The sequence below is a fragment of the Augochlora pura genome, chromosome 9 (assembly GCF_028453695.1).
Source record: "Augochlora pura isolate Apur16 chromosome 9, APUR_v2.2.1, whole genome shotgun sequence".
In the NCBI taxonomy this organism is placed as follows: domain Eukaryota; kingdom Metazoa; phylum Arthropoda; class Insecta; order Hymenoptera; family Halictidae; genus Augochlora; species Augochlora pura.
In genome coordinates, this window is record NC_135780.1 from 7,931,351 (window position 1) to 7,953,171 (window position 21,821).

At 32.5% G+C, this 21,821-nt stretch overlaps 1 protein-coding gene across 1 annotated transcript in view; it reads right to left on the minus strand.

The window, feature by feature from the left end:
- The window catches only part of LOC144475117 (uncharacterized), a 51,220-nt gene extending 34,614 nt beyond the window's left edge, over positions 1-16,606 (minus strand). Inside the window, exons 1-12 of the mRNA XM_078190697.1 lie at positions 16,300-16,606; positions 12,041-12,157; positions 11,526-11,928; positions 10,126-10,293; positions 9,005-9,473; positions 8,246-8,484; positions 6,349-6,716; positions 2,949-3,229; positions 2,418-2,605; positions 2,038-2,205; positions 1,596-1,748; positions 111-743 (exon numbers count right to left, since the gene is read on the minus strand). Of these exons, the coding sequence (XP_078046823.1) occupies positions 111-743; positions 1,596-1,748; positions 2,038-2,205; positions 2,418-2,605; positions 2,949-3,229; positions 6,349-6,716; positions 8,246-8,484; positions 9,005-9,473; positions 10,126-10,293; positions 11,526-11,928; positions 12,041-12,134 (3,164 nt within the window). The 5' untranslated portion in view covers positions 12,135-12,157; positions 16,300-16,606. The remainder of the gene's footprint in view (positions 1-110; positions 744-1,595; positions 1,749-2,037; positions 2,206-2,417; positions 2,606-2,948; positions 3,230-6,348; positions 6,717-8,245; positions 8,485-9,004; positions 9,474-10,125; positions 10,294-11,525; positions 11,929-12,040; positions 12,158-16,299) is intronic.
- Positions 16,607-21,821: the final 5,215 nt, after the last annotated feature.

Genomic DNA, 21,821 nt, shown 5'->3' on the forward strand with positions numbered 1-21,821 from the left:
AAAAATCCGTGCAGGACATTTTCGATAAGGATGAAGTGTCTTCCAATGATATTCCGTTCGAACATTTCTGAGACAACCTAGTTTAATGTTGTATACAATTAAACAATTACCTTCTCTCACCGGAGTCTGTCGTATACCAGCTGCGGTAAAATCCTTTTCCTTTGTCATTCATTGTGCCATTGAACGGAATGTGAATATTTAGAATCTGGTCGACGGTCAACTCTTTTTCCAGTTTTAGTTTCAATAAATCGTAAGTTTTGTCTGGATCTATATTCACAACAGCAACATTTTTGCCCTCAACGGAGACTACTACACCTGCTTTCGTAATGTCTGTCAAACAATGCAAAACAATGTTGTCTGTTTTCACCTTGACCTTCACTGTAATGTCGACGTCTCCTTTGAATGTAAATACATTTTCGGATGCATTGATAAATGGCCTCATATGGATCGAGTATGCCAACGGTACTAATTTTTCTGGCAAGCGGTAATCGGACAGTCTTGAATCAGTGCCATTTTCCTTGTTGTAGCTTATTATCCAAGATACTATATCGTTATTGTACTTTTTGAACCAAAGCAATTCATATTTTGCAATTTCAAGAGATTTATTAAGAGAGCTCAAAATGTCTTTGAATTCCGTTTGATGAGTCTTGATTAAGTTCTCGAATTTATCAACCGCTTCCTGCGTCGAGAAGCCTTGAGACGCTGTCGACAAAATGCTGGCGATGTTTTCAGTTCCATTGAAACTGCAACAAATGCGGCAATATTGTAAATAAATGCAGTAAATAATATTTAGTACCTTACAATTCTGACAACCGTAATATTTCACTACAAACTATTTCTGAAACGGTAATTATAACATTTATTAAAGTGAATAGATTAAAATACGTTGGTAAAAGTAATTAACACTAAAGTTCGCAATTATTAGGTTGAAAATTTTTTATACAAACTTATAGATGATATTTGAACACTGGTGTAGCTTTAACTTCAAAGTCATATATTAAAATCAATAGACAAGGCATTCCAACAACGTCGAACAATCCGGAAATGGAAGATACCTGGAGACATTTAAAGTAACTTTTTCCTTTACAAGAATTTCCTCCGAGGCATTGTTAACGAATTATTAACGAAAAACATTGACCAATGAGAGGCAAGTATCGCTGACGTGAGACGACTGAGCGGAACTGGGTTCGTTGTCCTAATGCTAGCGGAGTTTCTTTCTCATTGGTTCATGTTTTCCGTTAATAACTCGTTAATGATGTCTAGAAGAAAAATTTTGTAAAGGGAAAAGTTACTTGAAATGATTTTAGATATTTCTCATTTCCGGATTATCAGGCGTTTTTGAGACACCCTGTGTATTAGAGGCAAAGAATTGTAACCAAAAATTGTAAATTAATATACTACCGCAGGACAAGTCCTGCCTTTAATTTAACCAAAGTTGCTTAAACAATGTTACGAAATATGATATAAGAAAGTTAAAAGAAAAATTCTAATATCTCGAAGTTAAAATTGAAAATATTGGAATCGTGAATATGAAATTATGAAAATATCGACTTATAGAAGAATGTATATCCAATGTCTTTTGCACTAATACATACTATTCAGTAATCTTTGCGTGATACTTTTCGACAAAGTCCAAAATGTATACTGCGCCGCTATAACCGGAACTGGATACTGCGGAGAACGCGGAAATACTGTCCTGCCGGCGAATTCTGCTCTCCTTGAAATCCGTGAGCGCATTTAACAGGTATCTGGAAATATAAACAAATATTCAAAGCTTACATATTACAGACAAGTAGAAAATGTTTACGCGAACATAATTCTGTTGAAAAACTTTCAGCGATAGTAATTTTTGTTATTTTGATAAAATATTAAATGATTCTGCATAACACATTCGAATGTATAACAGTAGTATGTCGTTATCTGGACTCAGAAAGTTTAAAAAATATACTTTTGAATGATTTTTTTATGCTCTATATATTCAATGTTATATATCTATGTTGCACGATTTAATTGCAAAAATAGATTTCCAACTTTTACCTTTCTCGAAGACTGGAATCTTGCGTGCAACCGAGAGCTTGTATTATATCTGACTGTTCAGTAGCTGAATTTGAATTGTAATACTTTTTCCACAATAGTTCCCAATCATCTTTGGTTCCATACTTAACCCCTGTGCAGTAAGCGACCACTCTTTGATTCGGCTTAATACTGCGAATAGAACAAAAACATATACAGGTCGTGCAAGAAAAATAGAAGTATCGTTAAAGGAACTTAATTTCAACATTTTCTCGTATTTCACAATTTTGCACAAATGCATAGAAATTCCCAATATAGTTATTAATATATACGTTCAGCGAAATGAAATAATTTGATCAAATAGACTACTGTGTATCGATCAAAAAAATTCTGCATTTCCTTACTTTAATATATTACTTGTTCTCCATTTTTGAAATTCTTCTATGAAATATTTTGTGCATCCCTTGTGACCGTAATTGCAAGCCCATTTATTTAGTTCGCTTCTCAATAATACCGTTAATCTGTCGTCGTTTTGACGGTCCACATAACCAAGATTTTCATATAAATTGTTGATAAGGACTAATACAAGATCCTGCAAAATATTATATATATATTTAAAATATCACTATACATGTTAAAAATACGTATTATAGTGTAGTGCATAGCTCATTGTTTACATTGTAACATTGTTTTATTCAATGAATACGATAAATAAACAAAATAATAAAAAAAGCACAAATAAAAGATAAAGAATTAAGGAATTATAAGAAATTTAAATTGATATTTTCAGTGACACAATATAAATATTTATGGTATGTTAAGAAGGTTTACTACATCCGAGAATACACATCTGTGTAATATGTTTCTTAACTTTTGACGGTATACGTACAAGTAAAACACATGCAAAATTCTAGTTAAATAATTATGAAACGAACCTTAAGTTCTTTGTAATGTTCGTCGTTGCCAGAAAAACGTCGATCAAGATAAGTTAATCCAGAAAAGGCAGACTTGAAAGGCAAATAATTCGTTTCGTGTTTGATGTACCCTAAGCAATCCAAAGCTGTTTTATAATTCAACAAACCAGCTCTTGCCAAATTCAATACATCGTCAATAATAGCTGCTCTGTTAACAACGCCTATGGTCTGGTAATTGTTGCTATTCAAGGTGTCAATGATACGGTACCAAGAGTTATTATCGTAATTAACCCGGTAGAAACCTGTGAAAACGATTCGCAATTAGAATAATTATAGAAAGCAATGATGCAGGACAACAACAATCTCTGAAGTAAATTATTTTAAAGCATTAATTTCCTGTCTCGTCCCTGAAAAATGTTTATAATAGAGAAACAGATTCTTGCACCAATTAAAATCTTGGAATTTTAGAAGAAATACTTTTTTTAATTTCAGTTTTTTTTTATAATGTCAGCAATTTATCAGTCAATTTCTACACCATAGTTTAATCAATCAAAAAAATACAAGTTTCAGTTAGACAAATTAACTGAGTAGTGACACTGTTTAGTAAAATGATATCAGTCTCTTGTATCGCCATGATTAATTCGCTCATTATTTATAACTACATTTTAAAATTGTCGAATAAAATTATGCGATCAGAAATGTTCTTTAACCGTCCTCGTTACCATGTGCTATTTCTTAAGAAAGGATAGTAAGATCTTGCAACAATCTTAATATTTGTAATTAAGGAACTTAAACACGATCATTAATAATATCTTTGACTACCTTCTGATTTATGATTATCGATGGCTGTGGCTTGACTTTCATGGCTGGATAAAGTAAAACCAAATAACAATAAAACAACACATAAAGTATTCATGGTGGCATATGAATAATTATCAACAGTCCAATTTTCACTACGTTAATTTAGACAGTTTTGACGATTTGATTGAAAACAGTCATTACTGTTTTGACTAGAAAGCGAGGACTACATACACTGATCCAATCATTCCTTATATATCTCTAAATTTATCGAGTACTTAAGCCTGACATTATTTTATAAGAAGTGGGATTGGTAGTAGCCTATCAAAATTCAAGAGAAATACAATGAACTTCTTATCAAATGTTAAAGTTTAGTTTACGTAAGTTAAAAGATGACGAATGTATTTTTCATGACAACTGAATTGAATCGATTGACGATTCAATCATGACAATCGAATCAAACACAAACGTTTGTGAGACATTTAATCGAATACTTTTAGATTGTAATTGATTGAGATAATAAGAAAAATGAAATTACATCGAAAATTGAAAATATCCATTTTCTAGTTCTCGATCAATTATATATGTGATTTTAAAATTATCAGTTTTTTGTCGAAATTCGTGGAGAACTGCTATTTGCGCACATTTTAAATATTAACAGCTTCTATCAACGTCAACTGATTTCGTTGGAATTATTAGCAAGGGATGAAATGAAATTTAAATTTGAAATAATATACGTATAAAATAGTTTTCCTATCATTCATAATCTAAAATATATTTGCAATTCATTAAACACGTGATATCAATACTTTTCCATAGTTCAACAAATCTATATAGTATTTATAACAGTTTGAATATATTTGATTGTTTTTCTTTACGTTTAAAACTGTGTGTTTATACCTAGGCTAATTCTACATTTTTCGGAATGAAGTAACACAATACTACATTCAGTAACTGACTTGACCATCTTTCGTTCCCACTACAGATCTTGAAGTATCGATATTTTATCAATACTGATCTACGTATTATCTAGAGTCTGAAAACTTAAATCCAGATCAATTTGATTAATTACCAGAATTTGATATTTTAAGAGGACATCTGCCAATTATCACGTGTGTAACAGATAGGAGATTAATATAATCAGCTAATTACCTATAAGGTCATAATTGTGAAGTATATCATACTTTCCAGTAGAAGATCTTGTGATAAATAATGATATCGTGAATAAATACGTCGGAAGGAGAAATAGAGATGCATTCGTGTTACCGCTGTGTCTCAATTTGTGGGAAGTGTACACAGGACACGTAAGTTTCTAATAGTAAAATGAACTTCATTTTACAACAAAATATTTCTACTTATTTTTGCAATATAATATAGAACATTTCTGTACATGTTACGAGCCGAGGGCCTGTTTGCACAAGTAGCCGGAGGTAAATGAGTTTTGCGGATGTTTTGAAAAGAATGCGTGGACTGACCGATCCCTGTTTCATCACCGGGTCGCCACTAGTTGGATATTGCGTGGACTGGCCGTTGCCTATTTCATCAACGGGTCGCCACTGATTGGGTAATGGGTTTTTGGTTTGCTTCTAATTGGCCTCGTAACTTCAAGAAAGAAATATTAATCGATACACCTCGAGCGGCAAAGGTGTATCCTTGTGGGATCGTTACCAACAACTGACTCGAACTGGGAAATGGAATGAAATAATTTGTACACTGAATTGCAAGTAAAGTTAATATTGTTACGAACACCGGATGGATGACCGATGCCGCCTTGGAATTCCCTTGAAATAAAAGACGGCAAAATGGTTCAGGGTCTTCCGAGCGAGCTGAACTTTGGCAGTTGCGATTTGACAGCGAACTGACAGCGATCTTGATATTGAATTTAATAATCCGATATATTGTATTGTATAAACGAAAGTGGAAATAAATTGTTAATAATGCCGCGAACTCGTGAAACGGGGCGACGAGAACCGGACGAGGTTCCCGAAGTCCGCAACAATATAATGTAACAAATTCAGTCTATTGCAAGTGTGCAAGTGTAGTGTAGGTTTCGCGACAGTCCTAAGACACGTTCCCTGGTTTTCGCACCAAGTCGGCGGGGGCTAACTACCTCGTAATCGTACTAGGTTATTATATGCTTGAAAGAGAACTCGGACCGATCTTGCTACGTCTCGTCGTCGTGATTTGACTTGAAACTGCCCGATGAGAAGAAAAATCTTAGCCCTTTTATAGGCGGCTGAACTACAAAATTTAGTAGTGGGAACTGGGTCTACGTGACAAGATCATCCCGCGGATGATACAGTGACAGGTGGTCCCAGCCCTTGGGCTGGCGTCCATTAGAACACTAAACATTTTTATGTTTGAATCGTGGGGGCCTACACCGCGGATGATACGGTGACACAGGTGGTCCCCAGCCTTTAGGCTGGCGTTCGTTGGAAGACTAAACATTTTTGTATTATGATCGCGGGACCTTGCTTCCTGCCGACGTTAGCTAACGTAAATCCTCAAGAAGGAGCTAGAAAACGTCGGGAGTAATCTCCGTACATAACACGGTAAAGGTATTTGGTAATAGACGCAACGACAAGATTGTTTGAAATAAAAAGAAAATTCATAAGCTACTCACCAGCTGATTGAACATTTAGCACTACCCATTCATCACCAGTTCCCAAATTAAGGGTGTCTTGCGCTTTGCTAATCCAGTGTGTCACATTCACCCTAGTGAAATTTGGTTTGCTTTGGCTGGTCCACGCGATCGGTATCCACCACGTAGAATTCGTGGGAGTCGCTTTCAAATTTCTCAACAGGAATCGACTTTGCCGAACAGAGGCTTTACCATTCTCAATAACGACATTTAAAACTGGAAACCCGGCTTGCGTTGTCCAAGTAGACATAATTTGGTTCACTGGGGCAACGAGTTTCCTGTTTCGTCGATTGACCTCGGTTTGTAATTCTGTCCACAAATTCTCTGGTTCCGCCACCTTCTTTTCTTTACTGCGAAAGACGTATATCATATTATGTTATATTGTGTTCATTTATAAAGACGGGGATAACATAAGTTAATTTTTACGTGAAGCATGCATCCGTTTGTTAGTCACTGTATTCATAGGTTCGAATGGTACAGTACGTATGTATATGTATATATGGTATATTAAGCTACGAATTTTACAAGAAGTTATACAAGAATCTTTAATAGTTATTTGGATTGGAATTAGAATTTAATACAGACGGATTCGATTATACTGTCGATAAGTATCGAAACAGGCAAGTCGTGTGAGTGCGTAACTGTGTGTGATATCGTGTTAGATCGAATGTTTGGAAGTGACAGTTTGATTGATAACGACAGGTGAAACAAGCGGAAAAGTGTAAGTATGACAGAGGAAGAGAATCGAGGAATTTAACGGCAAACGGCGAAGGCAGAGCGTGAAAGAGAGAGAGAGAGAGAGAGAGAGAGAGAGAGAGAGAGAGAGAGAGAATATTTCTCATATAATAAGACGTAGTTCTAATTCAATAATCGTTAAGTCTTTTCTCGCCTCATTCCTTCGAGGTTCTTCGACCTATTATGAATACATAGTAGTTAATTTAGAACACATATTAATTAACTCCACACTACGAACGTTTTAAATTATACTAGAATTTTTAATCAGGATGTATTTTTAATGAAAATTTGAATTGCAGTGCGTTTTTAAAAAAAGTTGTGTAATTTTCCTTAGTGTATTTTGAAACAATAGCTAGTTTCAGTCTCAACGGAATCATTAAAGAAGGAATCTTGTTTTTATTTCACTTCTATTTCTTATGATTGATAAAAATAATTTTTTGTGTAATCTACTAATATTATTCGAATCATGTTACTGAGATTAACAATATTACCGTTGTTACTTACTAATATTTTGCGATCTTTCTGTGCATGTAGTTACGAAGAAAATGAATAGGTCAAACATAGCCAATGCATTTTTAAATAAATTATTTCCGATAAATTACAGTTATTAAAATCGAAAAGCCCGTTAATTTAACCTGTTAATTTACAATAATTATACTGTCTATATGCTGTGTATTGTGAGTTGTGTAGTTGTAAAAATGATCCGTCGTCCGAGATTCAATTATCAATTACTTTTAACCACTTGTATTATAACATCGAGACAGATTTGTGATCACGATATAAACATAATCTATTAATCTCTTCTATATTTAGAATCTCTTCTTTATTTAGATGTGTAAATCAAGAGATTAAAGAATGTAAACATATTAAAGAGAAATATCATTATTAAACAGCGGATCCTTTTGCAATTTCATATTTTGTCAGTTTATTTTATAGAAACTGAACGGATGCCAGAATTAGTTTCCCTCATTAGATGAATCATTGAAGAAAAGCTAGAAGTCGTCATTCGCTTCAGAAGATGTAAATGCATTCTATTATTTCATAAATTTACGCGCGCATTGGATGCATAAATATTCGCAGTCTAGTAATGGTAATTATTAATAGACTGCACACATTACGTAATTGTAATGAATGATCATATTACTTGTTCTGCAGATAATTTTGCAATCCCGCAACGAATATATCGTTGCCGAAAACAAGACTCATCATTCGCACAATGCTTCCTCCTTTGTTGTACGTAATAGTATCCCCAATTCCGGCTAGTTGTGTGAAAGTTTGTACTTTTCTCGTCATTGGTTCAGATGATTCGACGCCATCAGCTGCCATAGCAGTTTGAAACTGTTCCACAACAAATTGTTCCTCCATGTTCCACGATTTCTCGATCTGTTACATCAATTACAAATTGTTTTACTTCTTACCGTCGTCGATAAGTTATCCAGAAATATTGGAATCATTATAATTATTAAGAGAAGCGGTATTGTAAAAATAGTTTAGGTAGTAAATATTGAGTTTAGTTAAATAATTGAAAGTTTAGAGTTACTTTCGATTGAAAACTGATTGAAAGTGAGCGCAATTTTTTATGTACCTACTAATGTCATTGTTTAAATATTCTAATTTTAGTTCATACTTCATTTGTAATTATAATTATAATTAGACAGCGGATACTACTATACAGTTATGTCAGGAATGATTAAACGAAATATAGAACAGTACATTGTACCATTTTCAATTTTCTCGAACTATTGCAAGAACAAGTACTTCTTCAGCGAATTATTATTCTGTAGAATCAATGCAAACAATTTTCGTTTGCAATTTTCGTTCGATTTAAAGATCGGCAGTCTAATTATAGCGAAGCAGAATATTAATATTCATATTGAATTTCATTAGAGAATTTAGAAATTACCTGGGCAGTACCGAAATATTGAAAATACCTAGCGAACGCTTCGCTCAACCACAAATAGCTCCACCATTCAGGTGTAATTTGGTTTCCAAACCACATGTGGGTCAATTCGTGAACTATCACCGAAGCAACGCTCTGCTGTGCAATGTCGGAAGACGTACTCGGATCGTACAACATTCGCGATTCTCGGTAAGTGATCAATCCCCAATTTTCCATCGCGCCGGCGTCGAAATCAGGCACTGCTACCATGTCCATTTTCGGCAATTGATATTTTTGTTTGAATAAATCGGAAAGATACTGGAGGGCGCTTGGACCAATCGTGGCTGCGTATTTTGCTTGATCTATAGCATTCGGCCTAGCCCAGACACTGAAGTTACCCACCGTCAGATTACTGAAATCTGAAATTATGAAGGCCACCAGGTACGTAGACATGGGTATGCTTTCATCGAATTCATCCCAGACATTTTGGTCACTGTAACAATGAATACTTATATTTGCAATTGACTTAATACTTTTTGCTACATTGACAGGTTTACAAGTTTTTGTGCGAAAGTATACCTGATACCTTTATATTGTATTTAACACAATTGCATAAAAATTAGAAGCAGCGACAGCGCGTGTTTCGCGGTTTTACAGAGTGTCCCACCTGAAGGGGGTCACCTAAATATCTCTGTTACTTTTGCAGATATTGATAAACTTTATAAACACTTCATTTGGTTTTTTACTCATTTTGTCAAGGTTATTTTAATATTTTTTAATAGAAAGCTTAAAGAAAATTTAGTTAAAATTACTTAAATTTGCTTAGCAGTTATTTGAAACGACGCCTATTGATGGACACTCTGTTTGTCAGGTTTCTCGCACAAAGGAAATAAGATATAGGATAAATTTAACTTACACCATTTTGTTTGGGTCACGTGTGCATAGAAAAAACAACAGTAAAGTTTTACATATGTATAATTATAGTTTTTGGTGACAGAGAGATTACTATTTTAGAAATACATATCGACTAGAGGGTTCGATTATTTTATTTCTACTACTTTTGCAAATTTTCTCCAATTCTCCTATCAAATATGTAGAAACGTGGCGAATATAATATGCATACGAATATGTAGTGGAGTACTCACCTCGTCGGTGGGTTAACTGCGTTTTTGTTAAGCGGCATGTTACTCAGACTTGAATAGCCCTGTGGTTTCAAAATTCTGATCTTAAACGTCGCCTTGAAGCTAGGTTCGTCGAAGCATGGAAAAATATGCCTCGCATGTTTTGTTTGGAACTGCGTCGAAGCTAGCCACCTACGATGTTTGTAACGCATAAATATTTTTATAAAAAAAAACCCCTCTCAGTGGTATCTTTTCTCAAAGAGGAGGCGGAAATGCTATTTTTATAATACTACAGTATAGACTATAGTAAATATTATACTATATGGTATTATACTATACTATAAACCTATACTATATTAAGCAAGACGCTTAACTTTAGCTCGATTAAACGTCGTTTGACATTTGCAAATAGCGTGCCTGCTTATTGAGATATACGTATATGCATTAAGGTTTCAAAGTATCCGAACGAGCGCGTGTTTAGCGAATATCGCCGAAATGGCGTGCAGCTGTGAAAATTTCAGTTTTAGACGAGAAATTATCTCTCATTTCGTTCTTTCACCTCATCGCAATGTATTTCACATGGTTATTTTTTATTTTGATCAAGTATTTATGATCATATGAATAAGCTTGAACCCGTCGAGATTTGCAATTTAAAGTTGTGGAGTGTATTAGATAAAAATATGAATTTTTAGCTTTTTGTATTCGAATGATGATGCTAGGTCATTACTAATAATTGCTGCATCATTTTTCAAAGTAATTTGTACGTGATCAAATTGCCTTATATTTAATGAATCGTTAAAAATGTAAGCAATGTAAAAATAATATGAGATTAGAATACTATAGTTAGAAGAAATATCTTAGTTTTGAATTAAAGCAGCTTCAAGTGCAAAAGGATAACATTTTAAAATACAACTGATGGTAGCAATCCGATATAAACAAAGGAACGAAAGAAAAGAATATTTTAAAAAATATTTAAACAGCTTATTATCTTGAATATAAAACTTAACTTTTTTATTAATACTAGCATCATTTGAGAAATTACTATAACGTTGCAACTTAAATATAGCCTCTGGTGGCATTTAGTAGGCGTTCAGATACTTATGATCGATCGAATTTTATAATTGCATGTGTCAGTATTGTTTGATTACTTGATTAAGTATGTAAGAAAGTTAACATCTAATTAACGAAGCGAATATTTTAGGTATCCGTATCAGTTTTTAAACGAGCAACATTGAATCTACATCACCTTGCATAATTGCATCGGAGACTTTAAGTTGTTTTAGTTTGATAAGAAATATCGAGATGTTGTTATTGACAGAATAAAATTCAGATACACTGATCATCATTTCACCAGTTTTACGCTTAACTATAAATATTAATGTTCATTTGAAATTATTGATGAAACAAATTCGGTATAAGTTTACCTAATTTTTCCTTTCGAATCGATGTACGCGCTTCTGTAAAATCCGATCATATCATTCCGGAGTGTTCCGGAATAATTGAAGTCCATATTTACATTTGATCCTTTTTGTAAAACATCCTTTAACTTAATTGTATATGTTTCCGTTTTCGCGTCCTGCTTTGCATCTACTGAAATTGGTTTTGGCCCATTGTTGACTACTACAGACATCCTGTCTATAGTGATGTTCCCGACATTTAGGATTATGGTATCGGTTTCTTCTTGTACAAAAGCATTGATGGACGAGACCCCTGTAATTTTATCGTCACCTTCCAGAGAAGAGATTATTAGGTTAATGGTATAATTAGTGGGAACTATCGCTTTTGGTAGTCGTATGTTCAGAATTTCGTTGTCTTCCGCCAACGTTCCTGCAGAATGAAAACAGAATTAGTATCGCATAGTACACTTGGTACAGTATAATACGTAATATATTTAATAAAATACGATATATAATATCTAATATAATGTATCGATTTTCACCTGCAGTGTTATTGACCAGATCGTTCGCTTCATGACATCCAGCGTAGATTAGAATTAGAAAGATGGCTAATTGAACCACACGAACGAAATTCATGATGTCAATGCTCGCTCCGTTTGCTAAATTAAATTGGTTAACAAAAATTAACATTTGCGTAATTAACAGAAATTTGTAATAATTGGACTACGGGCCATTATTGAAAATGAAAATAGTTTTAGGAGAAACAGAAATTAAATGAAAATTCCTTTCTGCTCCTATTGATTTTAATAAACTTGAATGAATGCGTTGATAATCGTAAACACTTTTGATCTGTCTACTACTCGGTATGGCGCCCACTTATTTTAATCATAGATACATAAAGCCCGCAGTCTATAAGTAGTAAGAACTAATAAATGATAACGTGTGTAATACCGATGATAATAGTGATGCTATTACAAATAAGCGCCTGTATTATTTTATGGCAAGGTGATTTGAAAACAAGACGTAAAATTGATATGCCGAATAATACGTGAACTTTTATCAGCAATACGTCGTCTCCTACGTGACATCGTATACTAATCGTTAGACTGATAAGATTGATTCATTCTTTAAATACAATCAAAAATACAGTATAAGTTTCCATCAATATACAATAAGTTTAATTTTAGAATATTTCGGAAATAATTCTCTATCCTACTGAACTGATAATTATTCTCATTATCTCTTTCGTTATGTTATATGTTTTTGCCTCGAAACGAATGAAATTTTCTTGCGTATATACAGGCTGTTCCGGAATTCGTAGTACAAACACTGTCCCGGACAGAGACAAGCGGAGCAGTGAAATGCACGACAAGCAAATTTTATTAAATCGTTTACAAGTTGAACGAACTTTGAAATCGATTATCACGAAAACGGAGCACCGGATGAAAAAATTTTACACCAAAGTATTTTCTTCTTTTCTTACGTGGAATCGCCCCCTGTCCGGTTGTACTACGAATTTTGGGACACCCTGTATATTTGATAATCACCAATGTATCGTTAAAATTTATGGAATTATTCATTATTAAAATAGAAATTGCAATAATAACTTTAGGTCGAATTTCACGGTATGTAAACTAATTTTTGAAACATTACTGATAGTTGATTTTTTCCTGTCTATCCTTCCTTAAAATTGTATTGTATTTAACCATTAAATAATTGAATAATAATGCCATTAAATAATTGAACAATAATACCATCAAATAATTGAACAATAATACCATTAAATAATTGAAATATATCTGCCCATGCAGGTTAAAATATAGCATTTTGCATGTCAGCATTATGTACGGAATAATTAAATCATTTGATTGCAACTGCAATTTCATAGTTTTGCACATAAAACACGGTCTCTGATTGGAAAGTTATCTGAGAAGTCTACTATTTTGTATTTCAAGGTTTCAATGGTCCTCGTTCGAGAGAGAAATAAATTTTGTATAAATATGAAAGTTTAAAAATTGTTTTCATTATTTAAGCAAAGATGAAATCACACTACGAAAGCAAGAAATTAGGTGGCAGCGGTATTACCGCATAAACGATAATAAGGTACTATGAAAAACATTTACAAAGTTCATTCGCACCAGTACGTATATTAAACTAGTTATTAATATCGTCGATGAGTAACTGAGGAAATATGTACGTATGTATATGTCCGTTTGCATAACCACAGTAACCTTTATTTTTCAACACGATGACGTTGCTTTACTTTGTACAAAGCAAAGCTTGTGGAAGGTCATTTAAAAGAAAGAATCGATGATCTATCATGTGATTCGCTTACTTAAATGTTCCAAACAACTGTCGAAGAGCACTGTCTAAAGAAATATACGTCATAGGGAAAGAGCTAGCACTAGCTCGTTGATGACTTTGGTGAATGAATTTGTCACTTTCAAGATGTATGAAAATAAAGAATTGTTTTCAATCCGACATATTACTAAATGAGTGGTTTAGAACCGTAGTGGCGTACATCATATTTTTGAAAATAATACTTATGTCTTAAAAAGTGATCTATAGATGGCGAAATATTAAAAAGACAAGTGAAATAAATCATAAAATTACTATAAATTGATTTAACTTCACAAATTATCTTAACAATAAATTTGATAAGTAAACGATACACGTGTTAGTAAACGATAATACTCCTTCTATCAATGAGGAGAATGTGACTTACACCACTATGATTATAAACAACTCAAATGTGAATGAATCATTATGTTGAATTTAATACTGTGTCGATATTTGAAGCGATATCTAATATTTGTAAAATCACACTTGAACCGATGATAAACCTGCATCGGCGAAAAACACGCGAGAAGGTTAGATAAAACTTGATTGAAATACTCTGATTATAAGAATAATGAAAGTTATTATCTAGACTTTTGTTTGTAACATTTACGCGAAAAAGTTAGCTTGATGAGTATTGATATCTAAATAACCATAATCTAGATAAATTCGTTCACAGTTTATTAGCCATCAATATCAGCTAAATATACGCCGAATGCTATCTTTCCGACAATAAATATAAGATTCGTTTTACCGACATGCACTTCTTTCTGTCACCAAATTGGATACTAACTTGAAATCGTTCTTCGCTTGAAATTGAGGCAGATCAAATAACGTTTCTTCTCTTTTATCGTCTATCACTCTATTAGAACACGCCGGAGATTTCGTAAGGATTACATGAAAAGCGCTATTTTAATGCTATTTTGTCTGATCGGAAAAAGCAAATTTAACCGATTCCAGTGTCAATTCGCGAACAGATTATTCGACGCTGACTCCGAACAATGAAGATACATATTTATTGACTTTCGTGCACTGCCAATCAAATGTATTCGCAAGAAGCACAGTTTAAGCACCATGACCTTTTGATCGTAAAAATGAAACTACTGATATTACACCAGTGCGTTCTGTTATTTAACCAAGTCACTATCATCCCGTAATAAAAATTAATTCTTCTGTAGATCGTATTCATCGTTTCGCACTAGAATTTAATGCTTTTGTCGTTCGAATTCACTTTTTTGTACTCGAAATTAATCCGTTTGTTCATCGTATCTACTTTTTTTTTTTAACTGAAAATGAATTCTTTTACAAATAAAATTAATCCTTTTACAAAGAAATATTGGTCGTGTTTCATTAAATTTTCAAATACAAAATGATGCAAATAAATAATCTTTATCAATATTCAACAGTTATTTATAAATGAATTCTTTTACAAATAAAATTAATACTTTTACAAAGAAATATTGGTCGTCTTTCATTAAATTTTCAAATACAAAATGATGCAAATAAATAATCTTTATCAATATTCAATAGTTCTTTATAAAATATCATTCTTTTTCTGAATTTAATACGAATTTGATTACAAATAATTACAAATAATTGAACTTAATTTCCAAATGAGTTAATTTACAAAAGAGTTAAACAGAATTGCAAATATATAAATATGCTTTACTAAAGAATCTATTTAGAAGACAAAATGGTGAATATGATCTGTGAAAGGATTAGCTTTTACTTATTTGGGATTAGATTTACTTATTGTATTGATCAGTGAAATAAAGATGATGTTGTGAACACAAGCATTAGCATTTGTACTTTACATTTTTAGTATAATAATAGGAATTTCAAGTACAATAGATTAGTATATCAATAACGATGTTGTTTCTTCGTGTATCGTTCACATCTAGCCATAATCTACAATTCTTAGGCATTATTATAGACTCAGTTTTCTATCATTTTATCTGATAAAGATCCAATAGTATATTTTCTCAATTCTTTAACAGTCTACATACAATAGAGAGTTTTTATTGGTCAACAATATAGTGTCATTTCATAGTTTATTGATTAATTCTTCATTGATCATTAACGGAGAACTGAATACTTTTTCTTCGGGTGGAGAGAAAGTTATCGTACACTCCAGAAGTCATATTTGTAATATATAAATGTGGTTAAAACGTTACGTGAAAAGCGAATTAGCAATCATTGACATTATTATTCAAATAACTTTACAATCTCAATTCGAATAATTTATCATGAATAATGAATAATTTTTGTTAGAATAAAGTATTCGATTAAAAAGAATACATTTGAATGAAGTCCTGTTTTGAATGTATCGTTTTCATAATAATCTACGATATGTTACGTGAAGTAAATGAAAAAGTTAATCGAAATTATTTGCAGAAAATTTCGAACCACGACGTGGCATTCTAATGAATAAAGAATGACTGTGAGTGAATAATGAATGACTCACATTTTCGAATAACTTATGTTCCAACTTCTCCTATAGTCCGCGCCACGTCGTTTGAGGAAACATGTTCTCTTTCACGGAGAAGTTAGCATCACCGCGTTGTTCTTACGAGAATTAGAAACCGATGATAAGGACACTTGTAACGATTGTTTCACTGCCACGAACCACTGATCACTGGACACATTAGAGCATGCGATCGATTGTAATACGATTCTTTTATCGATGTTGTGTACCGCATAAAAAATAAACTATTGTGCGGAGGATAAGTTGTGTAAAGCGAGTATCTCGATCACGCGCGCTATGCCCACTGAACCGCTACTCCTCCTTCTGAATGTTTTCGCTGTATATTTAGGATTAGTACCAACGCTCAATATCTTATCTGTTTTTTTAATCGGCTATAATATTGAACCTTCTTTTCACCGCGGGAACCGTATCATCGGCATTATCTATACAAATTTACTTGGATCAGTCGTTCATTTAAAGTCCTAAAGGACAATGTGACGTATCCCAGCGACTGAACAAATTTTGCAAGGGGACAAGTCAAATGGTATACAGTGACGTCATGATGATAATGTTTCTAAGGCCAGCTGAACAAAACTAATGTTTTTCAATCCTTTCAAATGATACTTAAATGGGGGAATGCAATAATATACATGGTGGAACAGTTCGTTCAAATAGTTATAGTTTCGTATATAAATAATTTTCGAATTGTTGTGTATGCTGCTAACTAACATAAGTATTGCAATAAACACACGACACGAAAAAGGTATCTGCGATATTACCACATAAAGTAAACGTTTGTGTAACGCATATTTCTGATAAACTTGAAGTACGGACATTTAAAAGGAAAACAATATTTTTGTTATAATTTCTCTCTCCAGTTCTCAGTATTGGATGATCTATGCAATTGTTTCGGTTCGTAACTCCGTTATTGATACGTTTACTATATACGTATATATGTATACATTCTTATTGTACTGTTTATTATATATATATATATATATATTTATATTCGTAACATTTATAATAAATATATTATATTTATAAATAGCATAAATATAAATATATAAAGCACATAATACATAATAAGGGATGATTAGCAAATTATAGAAGATACAATTGTAATTAGTGGATACCGAAAAATTATAAATTCTTCAACAACAAGTTTGTTTATCTCGATTCATCACTTTCGCGACAGTGTGACGCTTTTTCATTCATCATATAAATAGATATGGCGACACAAATTGATACATATATTCATGAGTGTTGTGCAAGAGTGTAGACTGACTCTCAAATTAATTGTAGTACGATACACAAATGAATACTAATGCTATTTATTGTTTTCTCTCTATTTTGATATGATGTTCGTCTTATTTAACATTGGTAGTAATGTAATATTACGTATGGCAAATGTAAATGAATGTGTGAAATGATTTCGAAAAATGACTATAGCAGTTTTATCCAAGGAAAATTTATTTACACAAGCATGGTAATAGAACTTTCATTGATTGCGCTGTGATTAATTACTTGGATGATTAGTACATTTCAGAATCGGTTATGATACTTCTAATGTTACTTGTAATGTCACTTTAACTCATCTTCGTCTTCCTTGATATTAATTTGTCTATTCATAATGGGTTCACCATTACACCTGATACTCTATTTAGGTGCTAAGCCAGCCCAGAAAAAGACGTGCCAAGATGAGTGCAATACGCGCAAGAAAGTAGAAAAGTGGAAAAACATGAAAGTCGTTAAATAAAATTTTATTTAATGGTGCTAGAACATTTTTTCTTTTGAAATATTAGTTTCATATAAGTATACATGTATGTATATGCGATATTTATATATTACAAATAACCATAAGTAATATCCTGGTGTAAATCATTGATGTTTTATGTGAGTTATTAAATTTTCATAAACAATTGTTGGAAAAATAAACTTCAGTCAACAATGGATAAATCTTCGAGATTTTAAATTATCACAAAAATCGAAATGATTACTTCACAATTTTTTTATATAAAACACTGTGGATATATGCATTATACAAAATTAATGCCGTATATAGTAGTTTCACGTCGCCTTTTAAAAACTCATAAAGCATAAAAATGTCTAATATGGACCTCCTTCACATTTTGACCTTCAATTTTATGACGGTACATCAAAATTCTTAAAATAATTCGCAATAAACACGTTGAATATCAATAAACATAATTACCATATAAGTGATGTAATAGTAAATCATGTCCAGGAACAAGTTGATACTGTTCATTGAGTTTACAAGAAAACTACATTACTGATAGGTATCTCAAATAAGAAATATACACTTTTGTATGCACTCCTATCTTGCTAAAAGAAACAAGCGCGTCATCGATAAGGCAGAAAACGTTATTCGTAATCACTTGTTACAAAGTCCGTTGCGTGGACTACCATTTTTTCCTGTTTCTGTTTGTAATTATTTTAAAAATTTATTTCTCTCTTTGTGAAAAGCTCAGAAACTGTATACTGAAATTCTATTCTTTGTGGATCAAGACATTATTATATTCATTGGTTATCGTCTAATAATCATATTTTTCTATATCTTTACATCTGCTAGTGTTTTTTACAATTGCATATCAGAAGACTCATCTCTCTTAGGTTTTATATTCAAAGAGTCACACTGATTGATGACTTGAATCTCTCCGTTAATTGTGAAAATGTCGAAATGTATAAAAATGCTTTTACATTTTTATACATTAGTTTATTTATATATTTTGTATAGAGAAAGTATTGAGCTATGTATGTCGAAAAACAATTAGTGTAGCAGATATTTTAACTTTAATTTCGAGAACTATATGTTCTGCTCAGAATGTCAATCACTAACATTAGATCAATGCTATGCACGTATCGTCAATGAATCAATATTTCTTTGCTACGTGTCTTTTAGTACGATGTCAAGGGACGTTAGATTTCTTTGTTTGAATAATAACTAAATAGACGTGTTTTAAAATTTCCGGTCAGTATGTTTAACAAGATAATAATGCTTCTCTTCATTATGTAACAATTTTGCGGTAGCTAATATTCGGTAGTCTTTTTGCACCAATAATAGCAGCACAGCGATGAGGCATGGATTTAAGTAACCGAATCATATATTCCATTGTTCTTAAGATCTATTTAAGTAAGTTTACGCAAATATTATATAATTATATCTTCATTTAGACCATGTTGCGTAACTCTAATATTTATTTCTCTGCCTAAATATGGCACTATTATCACATGAATATCAGCAGCTTACTTAAAATTACTTGTTACAAACATTCGACCTATTACTCGACGTATTACCCTTTTCATGATTACATTTTTCGTGGAACATTATCTGCAGTTCGAAAATGGATCACATGTTCTACAGCTCGACTACAAATCGTTTTAGATGTTCTAGGATTCTTGGAATATTTTCAAATGTTTCCGATATATTGCTCGAGTTTCACGAAGAAATTGACGTGCCAATGTTCTCCTGTTGTAAATTTCATTTCAAAAAGATAGCCGACTATTAAGCGGTACTATCAAGATTCCAAATTAAGCAAACTCTATGACCAATGCACGAACATTACCTTTTGATAACACAATCTTCTATGGTACCTACCAATCTTTTATATCGACATAGAAAAATATATGTATCCTAATGATATCAGTAAATATTAACCCTTTGCACTCGGAGGCATTTAAACTGTAAATTCGAAATAATGTTTCTGGTTCGTGGTATTTTCATTCTATTTAACAAAATAAATTTTTATTCATACAAAATTTATTCTTGATACTCCTGCCAACAGTTTTACTACTTGACAATTTTTTAAATCTAAACCTTATTGTTGCAAAAATTATTTTGTAATGAAATAGAATAATTTTAGTGGTGCCTTAGAGTCACCACTCGAATGCAAAGGGTTAATCTTTAAATATAAATTACCGACAAATTCACAATTTATAAAAATTGAGTATACTCTCATGTGTAAGGTAAAATATCAATTATTATATGAATTATATATACTCAAATTTGTTCTTTATTGTAAGTCAGCTCTTGTTATCGCAAATGTTACGAGCAATGATCGGAGCTGTCTAGACCCTTTTGATCGAACTTTTTCCGCTGCGGACATTGCATGGCAGATAAACTCCTCGTGCATCACCGTCAATGCAGATTCCCGTTTCCGTTTTAATCGTCTAATATTCCGAGATGTCTCAAGTTTACGCTGAACGTCACTGAAATTAGTTTCATCTTCGGCGTAACGAGCGATTTCCGGTGATATAAGACAAGAGTTTCGATGTAACAAGCAAAATTTCACGTTTCTCGCGAGCAAACACTGTGAGAAGTTTCTCCATTGTTCTTTTCTGTGCCATAATTATCCATAACGAGTCACAGAATGATCTTCGACTTCCCATTACTTTGCTATTTTAAAGTTGATCAATTTCGTTTGCTTATTTCCGCAACTGTATTGTGTTCCCTTTGTCGAACTTACATCAACGTTTCAACGAAATGCCAATCTTTGTCCATGCTCGACTGTCCACACAACACTGTCTAAACGACTCGAAACCCAAAAGAATACTGAGAAATTCTAGCGAATCTTTAAACACGCTATGATTTTGCCCAGCTTGTTCTACACATCCTCATGGTTAGTAGACAAACCAGTAATGAACATATATAATTAAATATTACATCACTGTAAGCTGATATCTATCATTCGCTATATGAATACTGCTATAATTGTGTTTGAAATATTTTTTAATTACACTACTGGAAATACCTAGAAATGGTGACACTACAAATGTTCATCTCCAAAAATGTGCTGTTATTTATTTGCTCTTGCGGCAACCTTGAAAAAACCAGCGAAATTCAAATCGAATTTTTAAATTATAACCTGTATTTTTAATTACATATTGTTGTTACAAGCAACTAGACGTTGCCGAAACAATACTTAAATGTAACTTTAGTCACGTAGCATCGACGGAGAAGTTGTTCAATTGCTATGGCCTCGTTAACCATTAGATTTACGATAAACATAGGTTCATACTTTTCTACCTAAAACATTAAAACTTCGTATTAAAAAGAAAGAATTTTGGTCTGGCTATTTCGAAAAGTCCACGATGTATACATACAACTTTTACAAATTTTGTATGTAACAATTTCTAATTAGATCCATAATTTAAATGTTATTTGGGCTGCGCAAGTTATATGACTCATTGCACATCATGTTTCGGTATATAAGAATTTTAAATTATTCGATAAGATACGGTAATACACGGTTGATTAATTAAATATTTCAACACTTTCTGATGACTGGAGTTCATGCTTGTGTAATAAAAAAAAATAACTTTCAATGCTGAGAGTGAAAATATTACTGCTGCATTACGTGATATGCAAGTCTAAACGTTTTAATGGACAAGCAATAGCGTCGCTAACACTTCTAAACAATTTAAAAATTTTCAATAATCAAAATGAACTTTTGGAAGATTTTTAAGTAATACATTTTCTATTCATTATAATATAGAACACTAAT